Source organism: Hyperolius riggenbachi, chromosome 7 (genome assembly GCF_040937935.1).
Source record: "Hyperolius riggenbachi isolate aHypRig1 chromosome 7, aHypRig1.pri, whole genome shotgun sequence".
NCBI classification, from domain to species: domain Eukaryota; kingdom Metazoa; phylum Chordata; class Amphibia; order Anura; family Hyperoliidae; genus Hyperolius; species Hyperolius riggenbachi.
This window is the reverse complement of record NC_090652.1, coordinates 30876059-30892648: the sequence shown is the minus strand read 5'-3', so window position 1 is coordinate 30892648 and position 16590 is coordinate 30876059. Positions and strand designations below refer to the sequence as shown.

The 16590-nt window shown below is 45.4% G+C and overlaps 1 protein-coding gene across 2 annotated transcripts in view; it reads left to right on the top strand.

The window, feature by feature from the left end:
• LOC137524233 (sulfotransferase 1C1-like) overlaps nucleotides 1–14675 on the top strand; it is a 33182-nt gene extending 18507 nt beyond the window's left edge. For both annotated transcript variants that reach the window (XM_068243854.1, XM_068243853.1), the window contains exons 2-8: nucleotides 3614–3786; nucleotides 4959–5072; nucleotides 6710–6807; nucleotides 8105–8231; nucleotides 10816–10910; nucleotides 10994–11171; nucleotides 14422–14675. In XM_068243854.1, coding sequence (XP_068099955.1) covers nucleotides 3615–3786; nucleotides 4959–5072; nucleotides 6710–6807; nucleotides 8105–8231; nucleotides 10816–10910; nucleotides 10994–11171; nucleotides 14422–14534 — 897 coding nt within the window. In that variant the 5' untranslated portion in view covers nucleotide 3614 and the 3' untranslated portion in view covers nucleotides 14535–14675. The remainder of the gene's footprint in view (nucleotides 1–3613; nucleotides 3787–4958; nucleotides 5073–6709; nucleotides 6808–8104; nucleotides 8232–10815; nucleotides 10911–10993; nucleotides 11172–14421) is intronic.
• Nucleotides 14676–16590: the final 1915 nt, after the last annotated feature.

Here is a 16590-nt window from a genome sequence, read left to right as displayed (position 1 = left end):
CAATTTAGGTGTCAGCAGGTCTCTAAATTTTTTATAGTAACCCATAGTAAAGCCGTCAGGGCCTGGTGCTTTATGTGGCTTTGCCTGTTTCAAGACCTCAAATATTTCCTCTGCTTGTATGTGGGCATTTAAAATATTTAACTGATCTGAGGATATAGTTGGGAGGTTGCAGGAACGTAAATAGTCTCTTAGTTCTAACCTAGAGGAAGGGGCAGTGTCGTTTGAATTATAAACTCCCGAGAGATAATCCCTAAATATTGTAGATATCTTGGTCAGATCATGCTGGACAACTCCACTTTTATCTTTCAGCGAAAAAACTGCATTACGTGTTTTTGTCTCTCTTAATTTTTTAGCCAGTATAGTATGGGCTCTGTTTCCCTTTTCATAAAAAAGTTGCTTAGTGAAGAATATAGCTTTTTCAACATTAGTATATTGAATATCAGATAGTTTTTTGCGTAATAAATTTAGTTGTTCTATTCCCTTGTTTGAAGGGGAAATCTTATGTGTTTCTTCCAGTGAGGTTATTTGTTGAAGCAGCTCATTTACTTGTTTCAGAGATTCCCTTTTCTTATGAGTGGCTATTGCAATAAATTTCCCTCTGATTGTAGCCTTATGCGCCTCCCATACAGTCGAGAAGCGTGGGACTGAGCCTATGTTGCAATCGAAATAATTTTGAATACTTGTTAGTACATCCTGAGCTACTTCCTCATTAACCAATAAACTATCGTTTAGTTTCCATACTGAAGGTAATCTAGGGTTATTAGCTAAATTTAGGACCATATCCAAAGGAGCATGGTCTGACCAAGATATTGGACCTATCTCGGAAGAAGTGACCGAATTTAGTAAGGCTGGGGAGAGAAAAAAGTAATCGATTCTAGTGTAGGTTGAGGATGTATGAGAATAAAAAGTAAAATCATATTCGTCTGCATGTAAAGCTCTCCAGGCGTCGCATAACCCAAAACTTTTTAAGAGGGATCTAAACTCTTTTGATACTCGGCAAATAGTGGGAAAATTTGAAGGAGTTACTTCAGATCTGCGATCTCTTGTCGGGAAACAGATTAAATTGAAATCTCCCCCCAATATGATATTTGGGCACGCTAGTTTTTCTATTTTCTTGAGTACCTTTTCCAGGAATTTTATCTGGTGGTCGTTAGGAGCATACACAGTAGCTAAAATAATATCTAGTCCATGAATTGAACCCTGAAGAATAAGGTAACGTCCTCCTGGATCACTGCAGACTGTTTTTACTACAATAGGACATCTGTTATGGATCAAAATTGCTACTCCCGCCTTTTTTACCTGTGCATTAGCCATATAGGAGGTGGAGTAGTGCTTATTCCTGAGATAGCCAGGACTTTTAGTGGAGAATCTTGTCTCCTGTAGAAACACTATGTCAGCATTAATTCTGTTTAAATCTTTTAATGCGAGGTAGCGTTTACGAATTGAGTTCAGGCCTTTGGTGTTTAAAGAGACTAATTTAATCATTTGGTCTCAGTGTAAGTAAGCTTACCGTCTGCAGTGATCCCCAAGGACTTCCCCACAGACACATGAAAAGACTGGATGGGCTGGCAACCTTAGAAGGTACAGAGAGAGAAAGAAGAAAAGAAATGGGGAAAGAAGAGCTAAGGGCAAGCAGAAAGGAGAAAAAATAGTAGAGAATAAAGAAGAACATAAGAACCCCTGCGGCTTGTATCAGTAATGAGCCTATCCTGGACAATTTAAACCATAACATCATATCTATATATTCAAGCCAGGATGGGAGCAGAAAAAAACTATAAAACAGTAGAACAAGGACATATTTTATCCCTGTTGGGATGTGCCCCTCTGCACATCCATATGGGGGAAACATACTGGCACCTTGCAGCCGCTCAGTGCACGGGCCCCGTCAACCTCACCCATGGCTTATTATTTGTTAACTGAAGCTGGCAATAGAATAAAGTGAAATATTTCAGATAAAATAAATCAGGTAGTTGGGCTTTTAGGTGACAGTCGGGGTGGTGGGGATTCTCTTGAGACCTGTTTCTTTGCCGGGGAACTTGGTGGTGGAAGTTTTGGCATGCGGAGGCCTAAGCCTTTCAGCAAGTCTGGTGCATCTTCTGGAGAGGAGATCGCGTGATATATCCCTTCTTTTACCACTATCAGCTTGAAGGGATAACCCCATCTATATTGAAATCCCTTTTCCCTTAGTAATGATGTGACAGGGCGCAGTTTTCTTCTTTTTGCCAAAGTCATAGGAGATATGTCGTTAAAGATCTGCAGCTCATGATCTCTGAACGTGTATGATGGCGTATTTCTCGTTGCAAGGGAGATTATCTCCTTGGCCTCATAGTAATGGAATTTCACTATAATGTCACGTAGTAAAGGGGCCCCTTCTGGACGTGGGCCTATGGCTCTATGTGCTCTGTCAAAACGCCACATATCTTGCGGGGTGTCCGGGGAAATATTTGTGCACAAATCTATTAAGTAAGCTTTAATGTCCGGAGGTTTAACAGTATCGGGCACCCCTCTTACCCGGAGATTGGACCTTCGGTCCCGATTCTCGTGGTCTTCAATGGAGCGTTGAAGTTCCGTCACAGTGTCCGATAACCTGTAATTCTCCTCCTCCAAGTATGAGCAACGTTCTTCTAAGGCCTCGACCGATTGCTCGAGTGACGTGGTACGCGTCAGGACTACTTCTATGTCTGAACGTAGATCCGCTACAGCCGCGGAGACCGCCTCTTTTACCGTTATGGAGAGCTTCTCGTGAAGATCTGCGAGGCATGACTCCAGCACTTGCCTTGTGATGTAGTCAGCTGCTTGGGTAGCGTCCTCGCCGCGTGGAGACTTAGGAGACGCCATCTTGGGCGGGTCGGGTTGTTGCTTAGGCCTCAGGAAGTAAGTGTCCAAATTCTTGGATTTCTCCGCTCTTTTTCTTCTTTTAGGTCCCATACACGGCTGCCCCTCGCTCTTCGGGATGTAAATCCACCTCACAAATGTCTTTTAGACGAGCTGGGTGCCAGATTGCCACTGTAATGGGTGAGGTATTCAGCGGAGCTCCCGGTCTAAGCGGCCATCTTGCTCAACGCCACGCATGCGCCCCCGATCTCTTTTTTTTTTAAATGCTCGGATCACTCCTTTAAAATTGAAATAAATATGGCAGCCTCCATATCCCCTTCGCTTCATTTGTCCTAAGTATGTTACCCCATAAACGTACATGAAATACAGGGGCTGTGAAAAAAGGGCGCAGGAAAAAGCCAAAAACATTGGTTTTCAGCTATGATAAGGAAAATACATTTCAAAACCATAAGCAGTACATTTGTAAGATAATACATTTCAAAACGATCATTTACAAAATTGTAATTCTCAAAACAAATTTCAAAATGTTAAAACGATAATTTACAAAAGATGATAATTGTCAAAACGTCTGTGAAACGATATTTTACAAACCACTAACTCTCAGAACTAAAAATTTCCCACTGTTTAACAGGCGCCTGAATCGTCCAGTTTTGGGCCCAATAGCCGATATTTAACATTAGAGTGAATGGCAGCGCCCGATTTGTCCATTTCTCCTATGCGCCCGATTTTCCTGCTCCCCCCATAAACTTAATTTACTTATTTGATCATTTTGGTTTAGGATGGATCCCGCCATCATTGAGAAGATTATTCAGGAATCGGGGGAGTACACGTCTGATATGGGGGAGATCGATGGCGTCCCCATGCTTCAGGACACTTGTAACGAGTGGGACGAGATCTACAACTTCCAAGCACGGGAGGATGACATCCTGGTGGCCTCGTACCCCAAGTCAGGTGGGGACACCTCCGTTTTATGCAGGACAACAAGACTTATAATGAGCTTCAGTCACATAAATGAACCCACACATACCATTTGCCTGCATATATGGTGCTGTTTTCTGCAGATATTGATATTGAGTGCTTGAGTCCACAGCACTCACAGAGTATTTGATCTTGAAGTGACTCCCTAGTGTAAACAAACTCCTGCATGGGGAGCAGTGAAAGCAGACATAATTCTTTAGTGTTTGCAGCAAGTGTCAAACAAAAGTTTTCTTTCTTAAAGCAGAAAGTATTTGCGATAATTCAGGTTGGAGTGAGTTCCGAGATGTCTCCCAGTGCATCACTGCTGAAATTTCAGCAGTGATGCCTGGGAGACATTTCAAAGCTAACTCCAACCTGAATTATCGCAAATTCTTTCTGTTTTAAGAAAGCAAACTTTTGTTTTCCATAGTGTTTTATTAAGAGGGCTTTTTGGTCCATTGTAGACCGTTACACGCTCCTAGGAGTTCTGGTTCACCATGAGCTTGCTAGGTACTCTGTACCAGCAGGTGTAAGAAACGCAACTGTAAAACATAAGCTCTGTGGGTAAGTTGTTACATTATACAAGCAAGATGGTAGCTCTCCATGCATCCAGAGCCGGGACAAGGTCCTCCAGCACCCGAGGCTGAGACACCAAAGTGCGCCCCTCCATCCATCCCACCCCAGCCGTCACACACTGATTGCTATTAGACTAAGAGGTGCCCCAGGGCCCCCAAGATCCTAATCTCTAGTTGCCCCAGGGCCCCCAAGATCCTAATCTCTAGTTATCTGGCTTGCAGTCACTGCCATGTATCCCCTTTCATTATTCCAACACAATAGGGGAATGATAGCTGAAAGAGTTGTGCGCCCCGTCCTACACTGCGCCCTGAGGCTGGAGCCTCTCACGCCTGTACCTCGGCCCGGCCCTGTCATGCAGCCATAACCCCAAAATGTAGACATCCACTCACTCCCCAGCAGAGTTGATAGCGCCATGGACTAGTAAATATCATTGTTATCCTTCCTTTCTCTGACCATCCCCCCCCCCCCCCTGATAAAGAAAATCAGTGGAGTGGGTCATTGAGTAGTCAGGTACCTGTGATTGCAAGAAGCCAGCAGATGGCGGTAATGAGTCAGGTTGTGTAACAGCGCTGTATGGTCTCTCTTGACAGGCACCACATGGATGCAGGAGATCATGGACCTTATTGTTCTGGAGGGGGATGTGCAGAAGAGTATGCGAGCTCCATGCTTCATCAAGGTGCCTTTTCTGGAGCTGGGAAAAACATGTAAGTGCAAAGAATTTGATATTTTCAGCTCTCAGGTGCATTTCCATTCCTCCCAACTTGTTTATATAAGAAAGAGGGACACTTAAGCCCCGCCCCTGCCACACCCCTAACCACCCCACCACCACCATCACACCCCTAACCACCCCACCTCCACCATCACACCCGTAACCACCCCACCACCACCATCACACCCCTAGTCACTGATACCAGAAAGAATTCAGAATAAAGACACAGTTTTATCATTCAGAGCACATTGCTCCTCTCTTACATCATTAATTCCCCTTCATTTTAACATTTGAAAATAAGAAATATATCAATTTCAATGATAGAAATAACATTTAGAGTCTATTAAACACATATTTCAGTAGAAAAATACATATATTTACACAGATCTGTACATCAGTCCTGAAAGAGGGGGGAATGAGGAAGGAAGAGGGACTGGGCTCCCAAAGAGGGACTGTCCCTCCAAAAAAGGGACAGTTGGGACCTGTGCATTTCCTGCATTTGGTATGACCCAGAGAGAAGGATTGTAATAGTTTACCGCATAACTGCAGGCAAAAATAGCTGAATCTCATATCATCTCCCCCCTGCGAATCCTTTGGTAGAGGCGTAACAATAGACCCTGCAAGGGATGCAGCCGCGAGGGGGCCCTGTCCTGACAGACTGAAAAACTAAGGGCAAGGAGAGAAAAAACTTTGCGCTCCTTGCTCACTTGTTCCAATGACTGCATCTGCTCAGCCACTGATAAGGAATCATACAAAGTTTTTCAAACAAAGATTTGTAGACCGTTCCCGGTCAGTGTGCAGCAGAGTCTTCTGTACAGCCTGTTCTACCACTAGCTCTACCCCTCCCCAAGGGCTGTGTCCTGTAGTAATGCTTGAGGAGTCTGGCCATGGAGAGAAGGTGGGATGGGGCCCCATTCAATGCTTTGCATGGGGGGCCGTGATTTCTAGTTACGCCCCTATTTGGGATCATTGAAAATATACTGGCAAATCGATCCCATCTCACCAGTACAGGTGTCACTGGCTGCCATGGCCAGTTTTGAGACAAGGTCACATAGGCCATGGCCTAGGGCACCAGGAAAGAAGGGGCAGGCAGTGGACTGGCAAACCCAGGCAGTTTAATTCCTAAACATACTGTATAAACCACACTGGTCACAGACATGGTCAGGGGCTGCCCTGTTTTCACATTACAGAGGTGTTATCTCCCCCCTCCTCCCCCCATGTCTCCACGCGCACTCCCCATCCAGTGCTCCACCAGCCCAGTATGCAGCGTATATCATAAGCACACAGGACAGAGGCAGAACAGGCGGGGTGGTTGGGGGAGGGATTGGTGACAGTGAGCCATGGGCAGTAAGATGTACAAATCCGGGGCTACTGGAAGCAACAGTGGGATCTGCATGCATTGATCTGCATGCAATTTACAATAAATTTGCAACTTACTCTCATCTCATCTAGGAGCCTGGTAGATACTAGCCCCCACCAAATCTAACAAAAAAAGCCAGGTGACCATCAGCGGTGGGGAAGGCAAAAAGTTCAATCTTGCCTAGGACCTCATTTCATCTTAATCCTTTTCTGCTACATGGTACACTATCACTGCGGTACAGTAACCCGCACTGCCTTTCCCATCTCTCCCAGCCTTAAAGTACGCCAAGGTCACGCCCTCCCCTCGTCTGCTGAAAGTGCATCTGCCGGTCCAGCTGGTGCCACCATCTTTCTGGAAGAAGAACACCAAGGTGAGAGACCGACAGGCAGCTCAGGCAGACTTATGTTACCTAAAATATCCAGTTCACATGATCACTTCGAGTAACTGTCTGCAGACCTGAAGGCATTTACCCTCATGGTTTGTTTGCAGCACACGTGTGCAACAGGCATGCCAAAGAACAGCGCATGGGTAAGTGTACAGGGGGTGGGTCAGGTGTACAGCAGTTATACTGACAGCAACTATACTGGCTACCTATACTGGGGGCAATTATACTGGCTACATATACTGGGGGCAACTATACTGGCTACCTATACTGGGGACAACTATACTGACTACCTATACTGGGGGCAATTATACTGGCTACATATACTGGGGGCAACTATACTGGCTACCTATACTGGGGGCAATTATACTGGCTACATATACTGGGGGCAACTATACTGGCTACCTATACTGGGGGCACCTACCTGGCTAACCAATACTGGGGACAACTATACTGGCTACCTATACTGGGGGCAATTACACTGGCTAAGCTATACTGGGGACAACTATACTAGCTACCTATACTGGGGGCAATTACACTGGCTACATATACAGGGGGCAACTATACTGGCTACCTATACTGGAGGCACCTACCTGGCTAAGCTATACTGGGGACAACCATACTGGCTATCTATACTGGGGGCAATTACACTGGCTACATATACTGGGGGCAACTATACTGGCTATCTATACTGGGGGCAATTACACTGGCTACATATACTGGGGGCAACTATACTGGCTACCTATACTGGGGGCACCTACCTGGCTAACCTATACTGGGGACAACTATACTAGCTACCTATACCTGGGGGCAATTACACTGGCTACATATACTGGGGGCAACTATACTGGCTACCTATACTGGGGGCACCTACCTGGCTAACCTATACTGGGGACAACTATACTGGATATCTATACTGGGGGCAATTACACTGGCTACATATACTGGGGCAACTATACTGGCTACCTATACTGGGGGCACCTACCTGGCTAACCTATACTGGGGACAACTATATTGGCTATCTATACTGGGGCACCTAGTATAGGTGTACAGCAGTTATAATGGGGGCAACTATACTGGCTACCTTTACTTAGAGCAAGTATACTCGCTACATATACTGTTGGGAACTATACTGGCTACCTATACTGGGGGCACCCATCTCTCTATTCCAACAGGAAAAGTAAAATAATACAAATAAAAAAAAACACTTGTATATTATTCTGCACTTTTGTGTACCAGATGACTGTGTCTATGAGTGCCAACATAACGTGTCCTTCTCCATCAGATCATTTATGTGGCCAGGAACCCAAAGGACTGTATCGTGTCTTACTATTATTTCCAAAAGATGGATAAAACCATGCCGGACCCGGGGCCATTCACAGATTACTTCTCCAGCTTCATGACTGGAAATAGTGAGTACCATTTGAGACCTGGTTTTAACTCCCATGAAATCCTGTTCCTCAGGGGCGTAACTGCAAATTATGGGCCCAGTATCAAAACTTTGATGCTCCGCCCCTTCATAGTTGTTCCATAAATCCTCCCTGTCTCTTCTTCTAAACAGAAAAAGGACCGTATGTTTCAGCACTTCTCCTAATTGATACAAGTTCTGCTCACATTGTCGAAGCCTCTTGATGTACAGTATGACCTTAAAGATAGAATGGGGGAGAAAGAGGCGCCTCAAACCCTGGCTTTTCTTCTGGTACTGTATTCAGCCTGAGGAAGTGGGCTGAGACCAGCGAAACTCGTTGTCAAATGCATATTAAAGTACAATACTAATTATTTTGAACGTGTCATCATTGAGGTAAGCCAGCTCAAACTTTTTTTCATTTGAGTTGCTTTTAACATAGTTTTATCATACCTTGGGCTCCTATTTCTCCCCCTTTGTGTTACTAACCCTCCTTCGGGAGGGGTAATCTAATGACCAGGTGGCCTAACACCACCTTTGCAACCATCTAGAAATTTTTGTACCAAGAGAGCGAACGCATCCAGCCTGGCTGATCACCCGAGTGGAGTTGGGTTTGTACATCTCCACCTGCCTACAGTGGTTGGTTGCCCCTCTGCAACCTTCCTCTGTCGTCAGTACGTCATTGACTCTACAACACTTTCTTATGGCCGTGACTTACTGCACCATCGGGGCTCTCAGTGTCTCTGTGTTTGTTTTTATCCAGGGTGTTACAAACTTTTTTTTTACCCTACCTATGGATACCTCCACTCCTTGCCGACTGCTCCACGCCAATTGGCTGCTCGGGGGGGTGGAGCTCCGCCCTGCCTTCGGGCTCCGAGCGGCTTAGACGGCAAAACCGCCGTCTAATTGCTTTGTACAGCGCTGTGATCTGCAGCAGCGCTGTACTGGGGACAGCTGTGTGACACGGCTGTCCCCCTGGGACACAGGGAAGCGATCCGCTGTGATAGGCTGAAGCCTATCACAGACGATCGCGCTGATTGGCTGGCGGGGGGAGGGAGGGTAATAAAGTTAGTAAAAAAAAGCAGGATTTTATTAAAAATAATATAAATATTTATTACAAAGAAAACAAACACTGGGGGGGAGGGGGGCGATCAGACCCCAACAACAGAGAGCTCTGTTGGTGGGAAGAAAAGGGCGGGGGGGAATCACTTGTGTGCTGTGTTGTGCGGCCCTCCAGCTAGGCCTTAAATTTGCAGTTGCCTATTTAACTAAAAATGGCCTGGTCACTAGGGGGGGTTAACATTGCAGTCCTCAAGTGGTTAATATATATATATATATAGGTAATGAATTACATAATGTACTGTATACTATTTAACAGACTTTTGATGTTATGCTCAATATAAACATTGTATCTGATGGAATTCTATTAGAAGGCCTCTCGATTAATGTTTAATTATTTTGTTCAGAGCTCTACGGACATCAGTTACGGAGGAATGTCGATGGCTCGGCGATAAGCAAATTAAGCCACTTTACTTTGCACACATCTGCGGAGACACTCGGGGAGAGAGAGAGACACAGCGGATACATCAAAGATGCCAGACATTCATGTCTGGCGGCGCGCTGGGGGGGATAACATGGCCACCTGCTCGAATGTGCAGCACTAAACAGTGAGCACGACTGGTGGGGGAACACGCGGCCATTGTTGCCTAGCTTTTCATTTTACAATGCGGTGGGTGCTTAACTGGGGGAGGGGGGGTCACTACATACATGACTCGCATATAAGCCAAGAACCCCCCCCAAGTGGTTTCAGAAACTGAGGAGTCGGAGTCGCATGATTTTTGTACAAAATCCACAGCCCTGTTAAGTATTAGACTAAGGAGTCGGAGTCGAGGAGTCAGTCTGAGCAATTTTGGGTACCCGGAGTCGGAGTTGGAGTCGGAGTCGTGGTTTCAGAAACTGAGGAGTCGGAGTTGGAGTCGGAAGATTTTTGTACCGACTCCACAGCCCTGCTTTTTTCGTCCCAAAAATGTGGCTTATATGTGAGTATATACGGTAACCTGCTGTCTCGCCTAGGCTCATTTCACCTTAATCTGTCTCTGGTTTAGTTAATTGAACATTGATACCTTGCTGGAGGAGGGTGTTGGGTTAAGCAAGATCAATCGATTGTAAGATTGAGGCTCCATAGCTTTGTATTGCAGTGAGCAGTACAAAGCTAGAGTCTGTAGCAGGTTATTAGAATAGATCCTCGATTCCTCTCAGAGATCCATCAGTTGGGGTAACAGAATAGCTGCTGGTGAAGGTCTAATACCAGGGAGACATCATTCCTTTAACACATCTTGTCAGGGGCATAACTACAATTCATGGAGTCACCCACCAAAACTTTGCTGGGGCCCTCCAAATGTTGAGACCCTTTCGCTTGCCTAACCCTGGTGACCTCACATCCATGGAAGGGGCACCTTACAAGGGTCATAACTCCCCCCCCCCTCCCCCGGTTGTTACGCCACTGCATCTGGCCTGCGTTAGCTCAAAATTATATGATTCTATCATAAGTGTCTTCTACAATGCTGTGACAATATTACCATTTCTCTTAGTGCCCTGGGGGAACTGGTTTGACCACGTCATCGGATGGTGGAAAGCCAAAGACCAACATCAGATCCTGTATGTCTTCTACGAGGATATGATAGAGGTGAGCAAGATGCATGAGCCAATGGTCTATCTCTAACTCTGTCTTTGTTCTTTTACAAAAAATGTCATCCAATTCTCCTGCAGGACCCTCTTAGAGAGATTAAGAAAGTGATGACCTTCATGGGGAAGGACCTTTCTGAAGAGGTTCTACAGAGGATCAAACATCAAACTTCATTCAAGATAATGAAGGAAAACCCCGTCGCAAACTACTCTAACCTACCTTCAGTGTTTGACCTCTCCGTCTCAACTTTTATGAGAAAAGGTACCTAACCCAAATACCAATGTTTAAAGAGAAACCGTGACCAAGAATTGAACTTCATCCCAATCAGTAGCTGATACCCCCTTTCCCAGGAGAAATCTATTCCTTTTCTCAAATGGATCATCAGGGAGCTCTGTATGGCTGATATTGGGGTGAAACCCCTCCCACAGTGTGATGTCAGGACCATGACATCACACTGTGGGAGCCTTGTTGCAAAGCAAGCAGCATCTCTTTCCACAGACATCACCTGCCAGCGGTAAAAATGTCACCATGTGATAAATGTCAGAATGTAAATCAGGAAGAGGAAAGACTTCATACTGGGCAAACACTGACTAAATAATTTGTAAATAATTATTGCAAAGATTAAGCACTTTTTTTTCATTACGTTATTTTCCCTGCAGTTAATCTTTAACACATGTGGTTTGGACCTTCTAGACTAGAACATTATTTCTCAACATTATTGTAACATGTACCCCTTTATAAATGACTGCACTGGCCAAGTAACCACTATTGTCAGTAACATAAAATCAAGTGACACCAGGGCTGGGAAAAGGTTGTTCAGCATCAGAACCAAAGATTCCAAAGTGTGCCCTTTACTCCCACTCCCCCCACACAATATCCTTTAATAGTCAAGTGGTTCCCCCAACCACCACAGTATTCTCTGATAGTCTAGTGTTGCCCCTGCAGTGTTCCCTGGTAGTCTAGTGGCCCCCCCCCAGTATTCCCTGGTAGTCTAGCGTTCCCCCCACTGTATTCCTTGGTAATCTGGAGGTCCTCCCCCCCACAGTATCACAGTATTCCCTGGTAGTCTAGTGTACCCCCCCACTTTAATCCCTGGTAATCTAGTGTTACCAGTACAATGTTCCTTGGTAATCTAGTGGTTCCTCCATCCACCACAGTATTCCCTGGTAGTCTATTCCTTGGTAATCTGGTGGTTCCCCCCACAGTATTCCCTGGTAGTCTAGTGCTCCCCCCACTGTATTCCTTGGTAATCTGGTGGTTCCCCCCACAGTATTCCCAGGTAGTCTAGTGTCGTTCCCCCTCCCTCCCCCCCCCCCCCCCCGCTCAATAAATGTGCTTTTCGGTTGCTGGATACTCAATGTTAAAAATAGGCATAGCTAATACAGCGCTATACACCACTCTATATACATACCATGATCTCTGTAATATAGGCCCAGCTAATACAGCACTATACCTCACTCTATATACAGTACATACCCTGAACTCTGTATTACATGTCAAAATACAGTAAGTAAAAGTATATAACAACTTGGGGGGGGGGGGGGGGAGGGGGTTGGTGGAACCCTGTCTATAAGCACGGCAGAGCCCACTAACAGTCTAAGAAGTTGGCCTTCACCACTGTGAGTACTTACAGCGATTTGTGCTGGTTAGTTGAGACTTTTGGTGAGTTGAGTTTCGAATAACCGGGACTCATGTACCTGTACCACCTGTTGAGAACCTAGGTTACAGAATAAAGTGTCATCTTAAGACTGCCATGCAGACTGGTCATTTTGGTCAGCACATGGCAAATGTTTAAGTCAAGGTGGACAGACAATCAGTTGTGTTATGGAAACTAAATCTTATTTTCGCTGGCCTTTAGTCACAAAGTATATCTTGTGATGGCAATATCTATTCTCCAACACTTGGAACATTTTACGGTGCCAAAAGACAAAGAGGAGCACTGAATAATTTTTTAGGACAATAAAAATCAAAAGCTGAAAATAGTGTGTCAGCTAGAGCAGGGTTTCTCAACATTTTATTGGTATGTACCCCTTTTAAAACCCTGTACTCACCGAGTACCCCCTAGCATAGTAAACATTATCACAAGTACCCCTTACAAAATATATATTTAATCATAGTACATGATAATTGGTTCTAAACAATTTCCAAGCATTTACTATTGCTTTTAATTAGCTAAAATACTAACTTGTTGTTTAAATAAGATGTATCTTTTTCTAAAACTGTAAATTTGATATTCTTGGTTAAGTATATCAAGCTTGAGTACCCCCTGGAACCATCAGAAGTACCCCCTGGGGTACGCGTACCACACGTTGAGAACCTAGGAGCTAGAGCATACTGGTTAAGGGCATTGCCTCCGACATGAGAGACCAGGGTTCAATCCCAGCCAGGATCAGCATCCAAAAATCAAAAGCCATAGAATGTTTTTTAAGGTTTGAATGGAATGGGGAAGAAACAGAACCTCTGTTGGGTGTTTTTGTTTCCATCTGAGCCCCTCTAAGAAGATTTGGCCAAACGTTCTCCTTCGAGACACACAGTGGGTAAGAGGCACCCAGGAGTGTATGAAACCGAGTTAAAAACAAATAAAAGAGAAAAACAGGGAGGTGGCTAACCGCAATAATGACAAATTCATATTATAAATATAACACATTCTAATAAGCACAGGCAACACGCTTCGTGGGGTTTCAAAAGCCAGGTGCAGAGCTCTTTTATTTGAAGTGAGAGGGATGTGGAGGCTGCCATATTTATTTTGTTTTTAACATTACTTGTTGCCTGTTTTTTTCTGCTGATCCTCTGACTCTATTACTTTTAGCCATAGACCCTGAACAAGCATGCAGCAGATCAGGTGTTTCTGACTGAAGTGTGACTGAATTAGCTGAATGCTTATTTCCGGTATCTAATTTACAACCAAAGAGATCAGCAGGACACCAGGCATCTATTGTTGTTTAAAAGGAAATGAATATGGCAGCCTCCATATCCTTCTCATTTCAGGTGTCCTTTAAATTTAATTTAGCAGTAGGATATTATACCGTTTTAGCCATCAGTAAAAGCAAGAAGTTTTATATCAGGATGATACCATTTATTGGCTAACTAAAAATGAATAAAAATAAGCAAGCTTTCGGCCTTGCAGCCCTTATTTGCTAAAATAACAGTAATATACCCTCATTACATACATATTAAAAAAAGCTCTGACCCTAAAGTGACTATTTATGTACTGTATTTATTTTTTAACTGTTTTTTTAAACAAGTGTTTATGTTTAATTTTATTTTTGGGCCAGCAGCTGGCGCTATAAAATCTCCTGAAAGTTACAAGGAAGTATTGAATTGTTTTCTAACTGCATTTTTTACTTTCACTTTTATGAATGGACATGGTTCATTATTCAAGTCATGTCCATTTATTCCCAGACACTTTGATTGGCTCGAGGAACACATATTCCCTTTCACCAATCCCCAACATAAAAAAGTTGTTACACATGACAGTAACAAGCTAAATGTTCTTCTGCTTTTTTTTCAGGGAAGGTTGGTGATTGGAAGGATCATTTCCTGGTGTCTCAGAATGAACAGTTTGATGCGGAATACAAGAAAAGGATGGAGGGCAGCGGACTGCAATTCCGCATGGAACTGTGAAATGGACAAGCCCAGATCACATTGCATTACCAAGCGTTATACCAATGCTTCACACCGGGCCTGATTTACTACAACATATCCAGCTATCCCCGACGTATATCCAGTATATACAGTATAATAAATTTAGAAGTCGCAGATGTATTGGACTAATCAGGACCAAGATTTAACACAGGGCTGCTGTTAACATTAGAGCCATGTAGGTCTCTGAAAGAGTTTATCAGAGCCTGATCAGTCACTAGGCATACAAGCATTGGCCTAGGACCTGGTAGGTATGGGGGTAGGGGGGCATGGCTTCTGAGGAGTTCCACAATGCTGAGTGTTAGGACACCTTCTGTTTTATGTCAATGATGACTCACTGTGGGTAGTGCAGTACCATCAAGGATTTCTGGCTTGGATAGGATGAAGAGGAGAGAAGGTGACAGACCTTATGGGACCATTTTACCAACAGGGTGTGTGCTCAAACAGCAAGTGAACCCTAATATACCTGGCTTTGCAGATAAGGCCTAATTAGCTTATTCATGAGACACTGCTCAAGCAAATCTGCATTCGCTTTCGCATGCCAGTATATGCAGGGTTTTGCCAACTAACTCACCGCAAAATGTTTACCCTGCGGGGGATTAGTTCGCGCAGCAATTAGCACTTATCCAGGATCGTCACGTGGAGGCCCCCCAGGATCCTAGGAAAAGGGGGGCCAGCAGTGGGATCCTGGGGGGGCCTCCACGTGGCAATTCTGGATAAGTGCTAAATGCTGGATAAGTGCTAAAACTAATCCCCCGCAGGGCAAAAATTTTGCGGTGAGTTAGTTGGCAAAACCCTGCATATCCTGGCATGCGAAAGCGAATGCAGATTTGCTGGAGCTATGCCTCATGAATAAGCTAATCAGGCCTCATCAGCTAAGCCAGGTATATTAGGGTTCACTTGGTGATTGGTGCACACACTCTTTTTGCAAAAAGACCTTATGGGACACCCAGGCCCGGCCCTAGACCATTTGCCGCCTGAGGCAAACTTTAAAGAAATCGAACCCCCCCCCCCACCCCCCCGTGGGTGTGGGGGGGCCGCCCGAGCTGGAGGGGATAGCGGGCAGGAAGGGGGTATTGGGGCTAGCGGCGGGGAGGGGGGTCGAACCCCCCCCTCCCTCGCCTGGGTCCCCCGTCCTCCGCTCCCCTCCAGCTTGTTATGCGCGCTGGCTGGCTGGCTGCAGCTGTAAGAGGCAACGGGCGGGGATCACTCACCTCTTCCTCGTTCAGCCTGCGCTCCACTGACATCACTTCCTGCTACGCCGCAGGAAGTGCCGTCAGTGGAGCGCACGTTGGAACGAGGAAGAGGTGAGTGATCCCCGCCCGTTGCCTCTTACAGCTGCAGCCAGCCAGCCAGCGCGCATAACAAGCTGGAGGGGAGCGGAGGACGGGGGACCCAGGCGAGGGAGGGGGGGGTTCGACCCCCCTCCCCGCCGCTAGCCCCAATACCCCCTTCCTGCCCGCTATTACCTCCAGCTCGGGCGGCACTCCACACCCACGGACGGGCGGGTGCCGCCCCCTCAGAAGCGCCGCCTGAGGCAAACGTTTCACCCCGCCTCATGGGCGGGCCGGCCCTGGGGACACCTGTTCACACTCTAGATTTTCATCCACAACAATCATTAATGATCTGAAAAGTGCATTTCTGTGACTCCCCAGCAGATCAAGATCCTCCACCAGGCAACCTAGGTAGGTCAAAGTCTCATGTTTCTACCATGGTTAGAGTCTGATGTCTTTACCATGGTCCCAGTCTAATGTCTCTACCATGGTCACGGTCTAATGTCTCTACCACGGTCCCAGTCTAATGTCTCTACCATGGTCACAGTCTAATGTCTCTACCATAGTCACAGTCTAATGTCGCTACCATGGTCCCAGTCTAATGTCTCTACCATGGTCACAATGATGTTTCTGCCATGGTCCCAGTCTTATGTCTCTACCATGTTCACAATGATGTTTCTACCATGGTCACAGTCTAATGTCTCTACTATGGTCACAGTCTAATGTCTCTACCATGGTCACAATGATGTTTCTACCATTGTCAC